Below are 16,355 nucleotides of genomic sequence, written 5' to 3'. Positions count from 1 at the left end.
GGAATATTAAGGAGTACATTTTCACGACCAAGCAGTGACGCTCTTGGAGTGGACATATATGGATTTAGCATCTCACATTCAACTACGGAAAGGCGCATTCGCTGAATCGTACGCATTCTCATAATCATACAAATTGTGATATATTCGATATCTTTCCTACTCACATTTCTTCATGCCTACTACGAACCTCTCTTAATCATCCCGCTTATCTCGTCAAGCACAAGAGACATTCATATTCTTCTCCCAGAACACAAGGTTTTTCAATCTCCGTTTATTCCCCATCTACCTTCTCCTAGGTGGCGTGGAACTATCCCTCCGTCTCCTAACAGGCGAATCCCGTCGTCTAGGCGCAGGCGACCTTGTGTCATCCCGTCGTCTCCTAGGAGGTGATCTCGAGACTGAAGGAGAGTAACGTCTTCGAGCAGGTGAAGGTGATCGTCTTCTGGGTGGAGGCGGCGAGGAATCCCTTCTCCTCCTAGGTGGCGGAGAGGCACTCTCATCGGAATACCTTTTTCTTCTTACTGGCGACCTAGATCTGGATGGACTATCTCGCCTTCTTGGGGGTGGCGATCTCGAATCTGAACTGTACCTCCTTCGTCTAGCTGGAGGAGACCTCGATCTCGATTCATAAGTGTACCTCCTTCTCCTCCTACTTCTTGAATCATCACTATCTGAGTCCGAGTTTGAGTCAGACGAAGAAGTCGTATCCGAATCTGACGACGAAGTGTCCGAGCTGGAGTCCGAGTCGGAGGAACTAGCATCCGCCAACATCGCAGCCTGTTGAGCAGCGAGGAGTTTCGGTGCATTGGCCAAATACGTCCTCATCTCCTCCGTCACCTTACCCAACCCGATAGATGTGAAGTAATTGATGGAGAATCGCGTGTTCTTCGGATTATCCATAGGGAACATCCTATTAAATGCCATCTTCAGATCGGGGATCTTGAATCGCTCGACCAATTTATTCAAGCCCATCTCCTCCGTCATTTCAGTCATCAAAATCTTGATGAAGATTCTTGAACTCGAGGTGGTTTCCTCTTCGTTCATGTGTACCACGCTCAATACTCCCCACGAGATGGCGTCGGATGCAAGGAGATGACCGAAGAATCGACCGATATTTCGGAGCTTGTTGGTCTCGTATCGGTGGATCGTATCGTAGTATTTCGTGAATGATTCTTGGAAGTTGTCGGTCCATACTCTGTTTAATTTACAGAATCGTTCGCCGATAAGGCCGTAGAAGTTGGAGTAGGATCGTTCTTGAGAGCAACACTCGACTATCATTTCGCAAAGTACGATCTGAATACGATGTCAGCTGCGTGGAACAATCACAAATGTAAGATAGCTTACCTCTCGTCCTTCGGGAATATTGATCTTCATTAATTTGTGGACGGCTTCTTCGAAGTTGAGCTAGGGAAAAGATATGTCAGCATGTATATCACCGAGTAACGCACAAAAGCAAGGGAAGGGTTGAGTCAAAGCAAAGGGGATGCTCACCGAGTTCATCATAGTCAAATAGATGGTTCTCCTCAAATTGATCAAATTCGTTTCAGTCATATCTGCAATACCAGCTTTCTCCGGAGCGACATCCTCGTCCTCCTCATCATCCGATTCAGAGTCATACGATCCAGATTCAGAACCCGATTCGTCGTCCGAGTCACCTAAAATCTCCTTCTTGATCTCTTCGTATCGTTTTTCATTCTCGATATACTTGGGGTCGACTTTGAACAGGTCTGCGGTGATAGACATATCAGCTTCCGAGCTCTGAGAAGGATGGTAAAAATGAAGCACTGTGGACTTTGACTCACTAAGCGACTCCTGCACCTGCAACTCATCATCCAACGTAACCCTATGCGTGATCTGTTCCTCCTCTTCCACCAAATCCAGACCCTCAGGTATAGACGGATTATCCTTATATTTATCCTTTCTGACTTGGAACAGAACTTCAATCATATATTGACATCTCTTGCTAATCGCACCTTCATGTAAGACCGCTCTGAATCGTTCGAACACTGTGTTGTTGGCTTTTGGCGAGTTTTCGGACAAGAATAACCCCACTTCCCGCATGAATCCCACGGCGACTTCTATAGAGTCGTCGGTGGGTCTGTCCAGACATAGTAACAATATTTGGAGGGCGACGATCTCGTGTGCGACGTATTGATTACATAGGTGTGCGATGAATGTTGAGGTGGCGTGGCAGACGGTCTATAACGGAGTTAGCACGGTTCGTCCTACACAGGATACGGAGATATGGAGAAGGAGGATGAAATGGGCAAGAAGGAGAATATGAGGTAGAGGCCCACCTTGTCATTCCTCTTATACGCCCTTCTAAACTGACTTATCAACCTGATCAAAACCAATTCACCGACTTGAGGTAATTTCGTATTGACGATAGCTACCAATGCCGCGAAGACGGGGGTGAAAGGTAACGAGGAAGCTTGAGCACGCATGATGGATCTTGCGAAGAGACCTTTTCCTCTGATAAGATTTTCTCCGAATAGTTCTGGTACGACGTGTTTGATGTTTGATACGTTTACCTGGAGCAAATAGTCAGCATAACCGTCGATTTTCCGTGCATAGGTCCATAGTTGGGCGAATATGCATCCATCTCCGAATTGGACAAGTGATAAGACACAAGATTGATGATAGACCCCACTCACCTTATTGATCATACCATTTATACTCTTCTTCAACGCATCCCAAGACAACCTCTGAAACTCCGTCGACGTCTTATCCTTAGCAGCCTCAGCTTGCATCGCCCTCAACTTCGCCGGCGGAATATAAGCCCCACCGGACCTCGATCCAATCAACTTGGCAAACTCCGCTTTGGCAACTTCGTCTGCCCTCCCACTTCCGTTTACAGCAACCACGCCATTCCCGTTGGGTTTGGTAAGTTCGGCATTGATCGACTGCTCTAACATTGCTGCTTCCCTTGCTCTCCTCCTGTTGGGATCTATATCCATCACTCTGGGCGCATCTATATCATTAGGTCCTCTTGCATTGTCCGGAGGAGGGGAAGGGGAGGCTCGACGACGACGTGTGGGTGGGGAGGGAGAGCGGTCTCGGGGGTTGGGCGAAAGTGATCTAGGGGATTTGTCAGCTTGTCATGCTGGTAGCAAAATGAGCCAGAAAAGATAGCTTACCTCTTCCTCTTTGATGCGGGTACATCATCTGGCGTTATACTCCTGTTCCTGGGGGATGCGGATCTAGTGTACGAACGAGAGCGGGAGGGAGAGGGGGAACGAGAAGGTGAAGGGGAACGAGGCATGTTGAGGTGTTTCGATATTTAGATGAGGTGCCTTCGAGCGATGTTAGCGACGATTCGATGGAGTTTGGTACTCCTTGAGACCTGACGAGCAACAGGTGTTTTGATTTTGTTGTTTTTGAAGTATATGAGAGGATACTTGGTCTAGCTAACGAGTATTCGGGTTGTTCTTAGTAGTTGCGAGTTGCATGAAAGAACGGCAAACTCACCTCACTTGGAAACGCATGTTCAGTTAAAGTGGTAGGACTAAATAGTGGCATATCACTGACCATGACCTGGCTTTATCCTCGCTAACCTCTTAAACCAGTTGAGGGCGTCGGCGGCGGAATCAAATATATCATGAACGAGTACCTTCGAGTGGCGAAGTCCGTGCTCTTGCTCTTGCTGAGATACGACGTAATGCTGTATGGCATGACGTCCTCCTTGCTTGTTGCTTTACTGCTTGTCCTTTGTTGAATCCTCATCCTCATTCCGACTATATACATATATACCGCTATTGTTCTCATTTACCGCCCCTATTCTTCTTCTCTTCTCTTCTTTATCCCTCGCCCATCCCCACATCGATATTATATATTCACCAAAAGACGACACACAGTCAACCCACAACCATGTCATCACCCACAAAGTCACCTACAAAAGCAGCCCACGAGCACGCATTATTGCTCAACTCAATTGCGGAAGGGGCGAACGAGTACCCCAAGCCTGAGCATGTGAACTACACCTACGGTACAGCTGGATTCAGAACGCTGTAAGCTCAGCTCTTGCAGACAAGGCCTTATTTTCGCATCCTGTAAAGCTGATGTACCTCATTGCCCAGGGCTACCAAGCTTCCCTCTGTTTTATTCAGAGTAGGACTCTTAGCTGTGCTTCGGTCCAAGCGACTTGAAGGAGCCACCATAGGAGTGATGGTCACTGCTTCGCATAATCCTGAACCTGTAAGCTCGACCAATATCCAATTGCATCTGTCAGGAACACAGCTGACTTTAAATATCTGTACCTATTTAGGACAACGGAGTCAAGCTCGTGGACCCCTCCGGAGAAATGTTAGATCCCACCTGGGAAGCTCATGCTACCGCCCTCTCAAATTGCCCAACGACTCAATCACTCATTTCAACATTCACGACCCTAGCGACACATCTCAGAGTGGATCTGCACCAACCTGCAAATATAGTTTACGCATATGATACAAGGCCTTCTGGACCCGAGTTGATCAAAGCTTTGGAGAAGGGTTTTGAAGTTTTCGGTGAATCTGTTAAGACGGTTAATCTGGGTATAACGACTACACCGATATTGCACTACGTGACGAAGGCTACGAACGATAAGACGGGGGAGTATGGGAAACCCACAAAGGAGGGGTATAATCAGAAGATGGCTGGTGCTTTCAAGACTTTAATCGTGAGTTTCAGCTCACCGTTTGTTCCTCTTTGAGAACGATACGAAGGATTACGCTAATACTAGTGAGATGTATCAGGGCAATCGAGGTCCACTCGCCTCATTATACGTCGACTGTGCCAACGGAGTAGGAGCCATAGCATTACAAGAGTTTATATCGACCCTGGGCGACATCCTACCCGTACATCCACTCAACACCTCAACATCAGAGAAAGGAGCATTAAATCATATGTGCGGAGCAGACTTCGTCAAGACCAAACAGGCATTACCACCTTCCGTCCAATCGTCCAACGTCCTGTCCAAGGCTGGTACTAGAGCCTGTTCGTTCGACGGAGACGCAGATAGGATCGTGTATTACTATCTACACGAGACGAAGGGTACATTCAGACTGTTAGATGGAGATAAGATCGCAGTCATGGTGGCTATGTTCCTGGGTGATTTGGTGGTAAAAGCGAAGTTGGATGAGGAGCACAAGTTGCAAGTTGGGGTGGTCCAGACTGCTTATGCTAATGGAAGCTCAACGAAGTATCTTACCAGTGTGAGTCTAACTTCAGCTACACCATTACAAGGGACGTCCAGCTGATCTTGGTGAGATGACAGCGAAATATTCCTGTAACCTGTGTACCTACCGGAGTGAAGCACTTGCATCACGCAGCTCATCGATACGATATTGGAGTATATTTCGAAGCGAACGGACACGGTACTGTCCTCTTCTCAGATGGAGCTATCAAAGCTTTGAAAACCGCTTCACCACAATCACCAGATTCTGCCAATGCCATCAAAAACCTACTTGCCTTCAGTGAATTGATCAACCAGGCTGTGGGAGATGCCCTCTCGGACATGCTGTTGGTGGAAGCCGTGCTGGCTCATAGGGGATGGGGTGCACCGGAGTGGGATGCGGGGTACGAGGACCTGCCTAATAGATTGGTTAAAGTGGAAGTTCCCGATAGGTCGATTTTTGTCGCGACTGATGCGGAGAGGAGGTTGCAGTACCCCCAGGGATTGCAGGAGAAGATTGACGAGGCGATGAGGAAATATGATATGGGAAGATCGTTCGTCCGACCTTCGGGGACGGAGGATTGCGTGAGAGTTTATGCCGAGGCGAAGACCACTGCTGAGGCTGATAGTGAGTTGTCCCTCTCTGTCAATTATGGATGGGAGCTGATGAAGATGATTTGGGATAGGTCTGGCATTTGCTGTGACGGATTTGGTTAAGTGGGGATCTGGTCAGACGTAGGTGATCGGGGATATGGATGGCTGTGGAGAGTGTGAGAGATATCCTCGTAAGATGGTCAGAAGTAGGAAGTAGAGCAAAAAGCGAAAGAAGAAGTCAAAATGAAGAAACACAAATGCAAGGACATTCAATGCTATTACACCTTCACAGAATACTCTACATCACTATACATGTACACATACACCTCATTGTCTATACCGATCCTAACTCTTATATGCATGATGATACGACGTGAGGTGATAGCTTGTTGCGTTGCATTCTTGTATCCTGGTATTCGTATGGTCATCTGAGGATGGTGTGGTTACAGCAAGCTACGTCATTCCGATGGGGACCCCATATAGCACCGTCTACAAATGTGTCCACCCTTGATGGCGACAGGAAGGAAGGGAATAATAAATCTGCATAGATAAGATATCAAGGCTACCCATCTATCCACTTTCTTACCTCTCTTCATAACAAGACTGATATATTAGAGACACAATGCCAAGCAGGTAAGTCGGACCTGCGATGCTTACCCATGAGAACGAGAGTGCTCACTAACATCTTGCGATACCAAACAGCGCAAGAGAAGCTACCCACGCAGGAAGCTGGTACAGCGCTTCGGGTGTGTATACCCTTCCTCTGCCAGTCATCATCACCGCGTCAAACTATCATTACTGATAGAACTATACCCTCGCAGAGACACAACTCCGCCAACAGCTCTCCACCAACCTATCCAAAGTCACACCAATCCCCGAACTCAACTATCACCACCCGGTGGTAGATGCTAAAGCTATTATAGCGCCTCATGCGGGGTATAGTTATAGTGGGCCGACGGCAGCTTGGGCTTATGCTAGTATCCCTGTTGACAAGATGTGAGTGGTTCTGGCTTCCTGTACATCCGCTCCTACCCGATGGTCAGACTGAACATGGTGGAAGAGCCGGTCCTCGGTACGGAGGGCAGGATGTACAGCAAGGTTCATAAGGTGGGACTGCTGAAGTTGATATCTATATGCATGGGTGCTTAGCAAACGAGTCTTCCTCCTTGGTCCATCTCATCATGCCTATATCCCTGGAGTGGCTCTATCAGGATTTAAGAGCTATGAAACGCCCGTGGGTGATATCACCTTGGATTTGAAGAGTGGGTTTCATCATACTTTCTCAGAACCTCACTTCCTTCCTCTTGACTGCGGCTGCGTGCAGAGATGACATGTAATCTGCTGCGACAAGCATCGCTGACGATTACTCCTTTGGAATCGTAGCCATCGATGAACTCAAAGCGACAGGGATATTCTCCACGATGAAATCCTCAGTTGACGAGGACGAACACAGCTTGGAAATGCATTTGCCCTATATCAGACATATGTTCAGGGAGTAGGTTTACCCGCCTCTTCGTCCGATATCTTGTTGCTTGCCGAAGCTGATTTGTTGTATGCGTTGATGACGCAGTAAACCCGATCTCACCCTCGTTCCTATACTGGTTGGACATCCTACAGCTGATACGCTTGATGAGCTTAGTAAAGTGTTAGCGAAGTACTGGGAGGATGATGAGACGTTTTTTATCATTTCGTCGGATTTCTGTCATTGGTGTGTGATTATTTCTCTCACTTCATTCTCATTCTCAGATGAACACGTCATATTATTGCTGTGCCATTCCACCCGTACCAGGCGGCTCACCCATGTGAGATACATCCATCATCGTACTGATTGTTTGCCTTTGATATCGCAGGGGCACGAGATTCTCCTGCACACCATACTACCCCAACGCACCCCCGCCTCCCTACCCCGTCCCTCCAGTCCCGCACGAAACCCCACCAGCATCGTTCAGTCCTCCCGACCTGATTAGGAAGTTCACTCCCTCGCAGAGTAATAGGGATACACCAATCTGGAAGTCTATACAATATATGGATCATGAGGGGATGGATCTGCTTAGACACCCTGCGGAAGAAGGGGCGGTGCGGAGGTGGGAGGCTTATTTGTGGAAGACCAAGGTGAGTGAAGCATCTTCGAAAAGGATCCGATCATGGTGTTCGGGATGGATGTGCTGCAGTGGGTGAAGGGGGTTTACGGGGGGAGGTGAAAGGGTACCTATCTACATGAAGGGAAGAATCCCATGTTAATTGGGAATGCCGGGATGATTTTGAGGGTGATGAGAGTTGCTCAGCTGATCTTGCGTTGAGTATAGAACACCATCTGCGGTCGAAACCCCATTACTGCGCTCCTTTATCTCATCCAACATATCTACTTGGACAAGCCGGATTCACAAAAACCCGAGTTCACTTTCGTGAGGTACGAACAAAGTAGTAAGTGTCTGGATGGGGGGGATAGTAGTGTTAGTTATGTGAGTGGGGTGTTGAGGGTGCCCAAGTGATTAAACGGGATATGAGATTGATAGTCTGGCAGAGAGGGAATGAGGAAGCGATGGGAGAATTGTATAGTCGATTCTGTGTATTAGATATTAGTGAGAATGAGATGATATTTATGTTTGTACATCGGGAAGAAGGCCACAAGATACATGAGACAGTTCTTCTATGAAAGAAAGACTGTCTAGGGCATATCCGTGTCGATTTGTTTGTATCCTTTTACCTGTAGTTGAAATCGGCGAGTCAGCATGAGTACTCTCACACGATATGTCGTTTAATTTCTAACGACAAGAAGGATGGGGAGATAGAATTTGAGATCCTCATGGAGTTAGAACTACCGGGAGATCCTCATTGAAGAACTAAGTTATACTCGGTATTGCCTGATCTCCCTTATCATCCTTCCCTCTCTCGGACCTCAGCCTTCTCCTCTCTCCCTTCTTTACTGGAGAATCCACAGATTATGCTTTGAGAAAACGGGTGACCCACCTTGTTCTCCCTAATCATCCCCGCGTACTTCTCCGCCAGATCCTTACAGTTCTGCAAATGGTTGACACCCTCCCCTCTATAACATTTTTGTAACTCCTCTCTTACTAGTCGCGCTTCCATTGCTTTGATCCATGATTCTCGGATGTGCTCGTCTCGGGATTTGAGTATTTCTGGGCGGGCGAAGGGTGTTTGGTTTCACGGACAGTATGGGCATGGGCATGCGCAGGGTTTTGATGTTGATTTTGTTTTTGATTGCGAAGAAAGCATGAAGAAGGAGGTTTGAGATATGAAGGTGTATACTCATTAGCATATTCCCTTGACATGAGAGATGAGGAGAGAGAGAAGCAAAGACACAACATACGTCTGTACTCGTCCATCGTTGGTGTAGTAGCCATTTTTACTGTGTTTGTCTGTCGGTAGGTAGGGGTATTAAGGTGATCGTTGATCTTGGGCGATGGTACGGGTGTTATTGCTGAAGGTGTTGATATGTATGTATAGGTTGGATGTATGCTATTGTTGATGAGCTGTTATATTCGATATCTATGCACTCTTTCACTGCTATGTAGCAAATCAGCAAACCAGCGAATCAATCAATCACTCAAGCAGGGTGAGCCTGATATCTATGCAATCACTAAGTTGAAAGATGACAACGGAATCAATTCAAACCAATATCACGTGACTGTGGGACTCCACCGCGAGTGACTTTGTGCATGTCCACCCTTCCACTAAAATTGATCGAGTGCATGCATGCGGTTTAGTACGACTTTTGGGAAAGAGAGAGAGAGAGAAAGAGTACCTACATGAGCTTGGATACGAACACATATATATAATACACAATCTCACATCTCATTCTCTTCTTCTTTCTCTTCTTTCTCATCGTATTTCACATCTCTTCCGTCTTTGGCAAAGGCCACGCAGCTGACTCAACTTGTATACCTTTACTACCTCACATCACATCTGATATATTTCACAGCATTGACTTAGACTTGACCCTTGTCTGTCTCATCTCGCTTGTATCTCTTCCCTCAATCCCCTTTCCCTTTACCAATATCACCATATCTTCTTCTTCTTCTCTTTCTATCTTCATCATAGCTCAATGATCCCCTTCTCATAGCACATCACCCCTTCATCTCATTCAACAATCAGCTCACACCTCCTTCATTCATACCCCCCACCACGTAAAGGTTGATCTCGTAGTCCCTTTTCATTCACCATGTCCTTCCACCCATTCAACACCTCCCCCTGGACCCCTCCTACCTCCCAACCATCCTCCACCTCCATCGAAGGTCCACTGACCGTCTCTCGTCATACCACACCAAGAGATACACCTCCTTCAGGAAGTGTCAGCCCGGTTGTGGCTACTCCCGCTTTACCTTCCGAACCAGCTTTGTGGTCGGATAGATATAGGAGTTTGTCCGCCTCTAATATCGGTGGAATGGGTCAAGGTCAGACCTTGGGTGCTGGGTATGGGGAACAACGAAGAGTGGTGAGTAGTAGAATATACGTTCCATTCTTAACCGCATCCACAGCTCGCCAAGCTAGCTCACCGTCTGGATCAGCTCGGTGATCTCCCTCCTCAATCCAATCAAGTATCTCCACACGCACTCGCATCGCCTTTCATGCCCGGAGTGAACAATGGTGCTTGGGGTCCACCTGTACCTACCAGACCAAGTCACCATGGTCATGGCCAACAACGAAATCAAAATCACAGAAGTATCAGCTTACAAGAGGTCAGTCAGTTTTGAGTACTGTAGAAACAGAGCCATGCCGCTGAACTGTTCCCATGTCATGCAGAGACTCGCCATAGCCGAGGAGAAAATACGAGAATTGACTATGGAGAATCAGAAGTTGAGAGAAAGGAATGCTTATCCCGTATGTTTTGCTATTTTCCCAGTTGTCTTCGCAGTATCATTAGCCTCTGTCGTGTCCTGTGTACCATTGCCACCATTTCCAGACCCATTAGGTGGACTAATCACTGATCACTATTGACTCGTTGACAGGCCTACACCAACCAATCTACCGCATACACCTCACCCCCCGTCAGCTCTCGCTCGTCTATGGTCTTCGACAATATCAATCCTTCTTTCGCCACAGTGGGATATGGCCAGGTCGCTGGACTCGGTCTACAAAGGTTTGAAGATCCTGAGACGTGCTATGAAACTTCCAGGTTCGTGCATGTTGGGGAAGATCAGGTAAGTAAGAATGGGTTCAGCTGGCAAGACTGTTTTCAACCTGGTCTGTATGCAAGCTGATATCGATGCATGTAGCTTGATAAAGCCAATTACTCCCCTCCACCTCATCTGGTCGTACCTATCCTACAAGGCACCTTCAACTTCGCCGATATGCCCATCGAGTATATCCGACCTATCGTCTGGATTATCGCGCATAGGATACCCAAGAGTAGCTCTGAGAGGTGAGTCTGACGCTGTGATAACCTGGTACAATTGCTGAGCAGTCATCTATGTCAGCTCCGGGTTGAAGGCAGCTGTAAATGCCCTAGCAGTAAGTCTGCTTCCTCATGAAATGCTCTATTCAGCTGAGCGTGACCTCTTTCAGAGCCGTCTTGGACTTCCTAGGAACACGGATCCGACCGGTATACTCGTCCGTTCAATCATCGAAGGGGCAAAGCCACTTTGCTTCACATCTTGCGGAAATTATCTTTGTCAACAACTACTCGAAAGGTGCGGGATGGTGGATAAGATGGCTTTCATCAGAGAGATTCAGTACGTTGATTTTTTTTTCTTGCTTGCTTAGCTTGTAACTGATCGACTAATTGCAGAGAGGATATCGTACCCATCGCGAGCGATAAATTCGGTACACATGTCTTGTGTAAGGCTATCTTGACCAAGGAGTTGGAGGTGAGCCACCGCGTCTTGTGGTGACTCATGGTCGACTGACACAACAACGTGCGCAGGAGCCTATTTCGGACGCCTTGATCAAGTTTGGCATTTTTGAGTCTATGAAAACGGGAGCCAGGAGGTTATGGCGGGAAGTGAGTGGTATTGTTTGCGAAGCCAGCTTCCGCTGAATGTCCTGAATTAGTATCTTGAGAAATGCCGACAAGGTAGACAATTCGAGATCTTCACAAAGTGAGTTAGATTAGGGATATTCTCTGAATCGACAGCTTACAATGTTTCAACAGGATCAACGAGGAGATGGTGGGGAGATGGTCTGATCTGACTTGCATAAACGAGGTGAGTTAGTTTTCGATTGATTGTGCCCGAGTTAACTCACTTTGCTGCAGCACGGTTCGATCGCTGTTCAACAAGTTTTTGAGGTTTTCGGATCTCAAGAATTGATGGAACCTTGCTTTGCGGAGGTAAGCTGGATACATGGTCATTATGCCCCATGCAGAATCAAGCTGACAAGCGTACAGATTCTGGCGGACATCGCTCGTATCTCGAACAACCAGTTCGGACAGTGAGTCGACTGAATTTCTGCTTGCACTGGTGGACATTTTAGCTGATTGCGTATCCCTCGGCAGCTTCGCCATCACCAAGCTTATCGGGTACCCTCAACTGTACCGACGTACTTGCGAAGCCATCCTGACTTCTTATCCACCTGTCGCTGTCACCCATCACGGTGTCAATTTCGCCAAGATCGCTCTCACTGAAGGTGGCAGAGGATCTATCGTTAAATACGTCGAGGCGATCTGTTCTCATGATGATGGGTAGGTCATCGTTGTGTACGTGAGAAATAGTGGCTGACACCTGTCAATGACAGACGTACCCCTGGTATCGTCGCTATTGCTACATCATCTATTGGCAAGGCCCATCTCAGTGAGTGCAGCCTGCGCAAGGTTGACATGGGGTTTGTGCTGATTATGCACTCTGATGCCCAGCATTCGTCCTATCTTGCGTGAGCTGAAGTTCGAGTTGCGGGGAAGCATGAAGTCTCAGCTGATCCTGACTCCTTTGTGCAGCTCACTCCCGCTGAACATGTCCGAGTTCGTCAAACTTGTCGAGCATACAGCACGACTTTGCGGAACTCGCAAAGTGGGAATGATCTGCTTCGTTCGCTGTGAGCTTATCTTGCGCATGTAGATACCTGAGATCAATGCAGCTGACTCTCCATCCATGTAGCGGATTGATGCATGCGGTCGGAGTCAGACATCGAGCTGGAAGCGGCTAGTAAAACTACAAAGCATTGTCGCTTCGTCTCAACGATTCTCAACAATCACCATGGGCATCATCCCCGAGATCACTCTCGAACATTTCATAAAAAGACCATCTAAAAACGAATTTTACCAAAAAAAGCTTCATTACACGATCAGTACGAAACGACATATATAATCTAGCAAACAATAAGCACTTCCATTCTCCTCCTACAAGCTCAAATCATCAGCATATCCAACCTCAATCGCATTTCAAGGCATCATTTTACACTCTTCATCATATATTTTCTGATAATCACGTCGCATCGTCTTCTCAATTCATCATTGTTCGTTGTCCATATATATCATCCAGCATTCACATTTACATTCATCCATCGTACTCAACTGTTATTTGTATATATTTTCATCATCTCATCAATCCATTATCGCATATCGCATCTTACCCAGTCCATTCATTTTATACCATTCCGCTCAACGAAAAATCTCATAAAAACACATTTCTCCAATCTCCGGTTATCGTTCATTCTCGTTTTCATTCACATCCATAATAACGTCATCATACGGAAAGATCAAGTCGAAGCGCAGGATGTCAAAGTACGACGAAGTAAGATTTGATCTGTGATATAGTGAATCTAGGAAGTAAAATCAAAAGATCAGAAAAGGAAAGAGGAACGAGGAAAGAGGAAAGGATCAGTTATATCTATGTTATATGTCTTATGCAGATTTATCTAATGTGTCAAGTCAGCGGGTAGATATGCCTGCGATACTATAGGCGAAGCGTTTCATGGTCTGACCTACACTATGATTATGGTTGATGCATGTGGTGTGGTGATGATGATATAATATACAACAAAGGAATTTGCAAATACGAGCAAAAGTGACTTGGTGAAGATGAGATACCACCTGACATTCCGGTCTGGAATAAAGCCGTAGCACAAGAGTGAATATGAGAGACGAACTCAAACTAAATCTGATTCCTCTTCTTCGAAGTCCTAAGATACGGTCTCAACAACCATTCCACATCCGCTTCTGTCTGGTCGATAGTGCCTTGGCGAATCTCATATGCTGCGGGGTATTTGTATCAGCGATGACACCCAATATGCGACCAGAGAGAGGTGAAGAAAACGATACGAGGGGTGATGATAACTCATAGTCTTTTATGATATCCGAGAGAATTTGGAATTTGAACTCACGCTTGGCTTCAAATCTCGGTCCCACTTCTGCTAGTTGCACTTCCTTGTGTCCTGTCTTGGCGAATACGTGGTGTCTGATTATAATGTATGAAGTTAGCTGTTTGCTCCTTCCCTCATTGATGACTTCCATCTCCCCTCCCTTAGCTATAAATCGACACTCGGTCTTCCTAAGTTATTTCCCCATTCCTCATTGATATGACAAAATGCCACCCCTCAGTCTCTAGTCCTATTCACCCAGCCACACCAACTCACCTGAAACTTATAAAATCACTCTCATTCCTAAACGTCATCACCCTCTTAGCATCATCCTTCGGCACCGGAAAGAGAGCCTTCAAGATCCCCGTAATTCTCTCCCCCAACTGTGTCTGAAAATTGTCGAAAATTAAATTCGGGTATTGCTCTGATACTGTCGAGCTGGAACTCGACACATCATGTCGCAGGGTCACGTTGTGGAGGGTCATGGAGAGGGTTGGTCCGTGTGGTAAGTGGGAGATTATGAGGGCGTCGGGGACACCACGGTGTTCGTGGATTACTAGGAGGTCTGTGACGCCCTGGGAGTTGCAGGCTGAGACGAGGTCTTTGATTACTGTGTTTCCTCTGTTGAGACGGTGCGAGTTTGGGAAGACTAGACGGAGTTCCTGGATGTTAATGGGGTATTAGCTTATGTTGAGGGTGTGTATGAGCTGGTCGTTGATGTGATCTCATCATGTCGAGTCTGATGGTTGTATTGGGCCAATGAGGAAAGAGAGATGAAGTAATTCAAATGGACGTTGCGACTTACCTTGGAGAATTGGAGTAGCCTGGATGAAGGAGATCGAGAGGTGGTGATGACGATCTTGGGGTCGTAGGTACCGACTTTGGCATATTCGTCGTCGATATGGGATCGTGGGTCTATGCGCGACAGAGTTTGATTAGCATCAATACAGATATCAGGTAATATGATTGATTTCGCCATCATCCAACTATGCCTCGCATCTCTCCTCTCCGATAAGAACTATATCTTCAGACTCCATCATCATTTTCTTGGCATCAGAACATGATCATTTATTCCCGCTCTTCCCCTATGCGAGTCTATCCCAGCTCCTCTCGGAGCATACCAGAACGACTTCTCCCCCTTATCCACGACCTGCTCTGTCCTTCCAATTCTCTCTAACCTCCATCTTCTCGCTCAACTGACCATTCGCTCCGCTCGAGACCACACTCACCAACCTGCGCCTCATCCAATACCAAATCCTTCCCTCCCTTCCCCCTAACCTCATTCCTAAGTTCCGTAGGCAATTGTTTCCCCTGCGCCAACAGATCCTTGATCTTCTGCTTCCTCTCGTAGATGGCTCTCTCCTGAGATTCTTGTGATTTCTTGTAGATGTATTCCCGTCGTTCGCGGGTCTGACGACGGAGCTGTGACGAGCAACATCGAGCAACATCGAGCGTTAGCGAGATGATGCGTTAGTGATTTGTTGTGGTGTATTGAGGTTATGAGGAGCGGGAGAGGATATGGGATTGGTCACCCGAGTTGGTGATTCGATGTCATTATATCCAACATGAATACATTGAGATACGAGACATGCAAGAAGAGACGGTAGTAGGATATGATAGGGTCCCTTTTGGTACATGAACCATTTCTTCTATTCTGAATGGAGACCACTCACCATCCTGTGTCTTGTTGAACAGCCCAATAAGGACTGAGATTAACGAAAAGGGGGAAGCTTCTGAAATGGTGGGCAAAGTGGTGTGGCCGTTAGCCGGGATGTGTCTTTGTGAGTGATAATGGAATTATGGTCGCTTTGGATATTTGATGGTGAGTGACTTACAAGATGAAGCAGAGGAACTTCAAAAGTTGTCTTGACTATGCCTATGCCAAGTTCGGGAAGGTGGTCGACCGTATAGAGGTTGACGTATACGCAGTAGTAGCACTCTTTCTTACTGTTCGTGGTAGATCTGGCAAGGGAGGTAGATAGCGATAACCGCAAAAACCGAGAGTGCGCTCGTAGTGGACTTGAAATTTTTGTAATTTAAACGATTTACCGGACATGGTAAAAAACAAGTCTAATGTTCGGAATCAAATCAAAGCCAAAGATAGGCATACGTCCAATCGCTGCAACCTGTGTGATGTGCCTAACAACAGCCAAGAAGATCCGCACATCAAGTGATTGAATGACGCACTAGCACTGAAAATGAGAATGAAAATGCCCTCACTCTCGAAGAAAGAGTTTACTTTTTACACGTTCGTGAACTACAACCAAACCACATTCAATTCAGATACATCGACTGATACAGTCCCACTCTTTCACTGCTCGATCACTCCTGGACGATACTCTGGTAGGTCGTACGACCA

The 16,355-nt window shown here is 46.8% G+C and overlaps 5 protein-coding genes across 5 annotated transcripts; 3 read left to right on the top strand and 2 right to left on the bottom strand.

Annotated features, from left to right (window-relative positions):
• Positions 1-282: 282 nt before the first annotated feature.
• Positions 283-3,262, bottom strand: I302_108709 (pre-mRNA-splicing factor CWC22; the record flags this gene model as incomplete). Its single annotated transcript, XM_019194435.1, has 7 exons — positions 283-1,293; positions 1,345-1,404; positions 1,492-1,727; positions 1,803-2,199; positions 2,298-2,531; positions 2,655-3,078; positions 3,138-3,262. 7 exons carry the CDS (start codon positions 3,260-3,262, stop codon positions 283-285), a joined length of 2,487 nt encoding a protein of 828 aa, XP_019043271.1.
• A 605-nt stretch (positions 3,263-3,867) lies between these two features.
• Positions 3,868-5,888, top strand: I302_108708 (uncharacterized protein; the record flags this gene model as incomplete). Its single annotated transcript, XM_019194434.1, has 6 exons — positions 3,868-4,007; positions 4,077-4,194; positions 4,265-4,654; positions 4,731-5,189; positions 5,252-5,777; positions 5,836-5,888. 6 exons carry the CDS (start codon positions 3,868-3,870, stop codon positions 5,886-5,888), a joined length of 1,686 nt encoding a protein of 561 aa, XP_019043270.1.
• Positions 5,889-6,365: 477 nt separating this feature from the next.
• I302_108707 (AmmeMemoRadiSam system protein B) lies at positions 6,366-8,235 on the top strand (the record flags this gene model as incomplete). The annotated part of the gene is made up of 8 exons (XM_019194433.1): positions 6,366-6,376; positions 6,446-6,489; positions 6,565-6,739; positions 6,893-7,005; positions 7,127-7,238; positions 7,314-7,451; positions 7,594-7,855; positions 8,050-8,235. 8 exons carry the CDS (start codon positions 6,366-6,368, stop codon positions 8,233-8,235), a joined length of 1,041 nt encoding a protein of 346 aa, XP_019043269.1.
• Positions 8,236-9,926: 1,691 nt separating this feature from the next.
• Positions 9,927-12,844, top strand: I302_108706 (uncharacterized protein; the record flags this gene model as incomplete). Its single annotated transcript, XM_019194431.1, has 18 exons — positions 9,927-10,199; positions 10,273-10,443; positions 10,508-10,585; positions 10,714-10,905; positions 10,981-11,126; positions 11,182-11,215; positions 11,270-11,436; positions 11,493-11,571; positions 11,628-11,705; positions 11,756-11,802; positions 11,856-11,907; positions 11,958-12,032; positions 12,090-12,133; positions 12,198-12,383; positions 12,437-12,492; positions 12,555-12,571; positions 12,636-12,733; positions 12,796-12,844. 18 exons carry the CDS (start codon positions 9,927-9,929, stop codon positions 12,842-12,844), a joined length of 1,842 nt encoding a protein of 613 aa, XP_019043267.1.
• A 947-nt stretch (positions 12,845-13,791) lies between these two features.
• On the bottom strand, positions 13,792-15,672 carry I302_108705 (uncharacterized protein; the record flags this gene model as incomplete). Its single annotated transcript, XM_019194430.1, has 6 exons — positions 13,792-13,892; positions 14,021-14,094; positions 14,273-14,658; positions 14,802-14,911; positions 15,226-15,418; positions 15,670-15,672. 6 exons carry the CDS (start codon positions 15,670-15,672, stop codon positions 13,792-13,794), a joined length of 867 nt encoding a protein of 288 aa, XP_019043266.1.
• Positions 15,673-16,355: the final 683 nt, after the last annotated feature.

The sequence above is a fragment of the Kwoniella bestiolae genome, chromosome 8, assembly GCF_000512585.2.
Source record: "Kwoniella bestiolae CBS 10118 chromosome 8, complete sequence".
Classification (NCBI taxonomy): Eukaryota; Fungi; Basidiomycota; class Tremellomycetes; order Tremellales; family Cryptococcaceae; genus Kwoniella; species Kwoniella bestiolae.
This window is presented reverse-complemented; position numbering and strand designations above follow the sequence as displayed.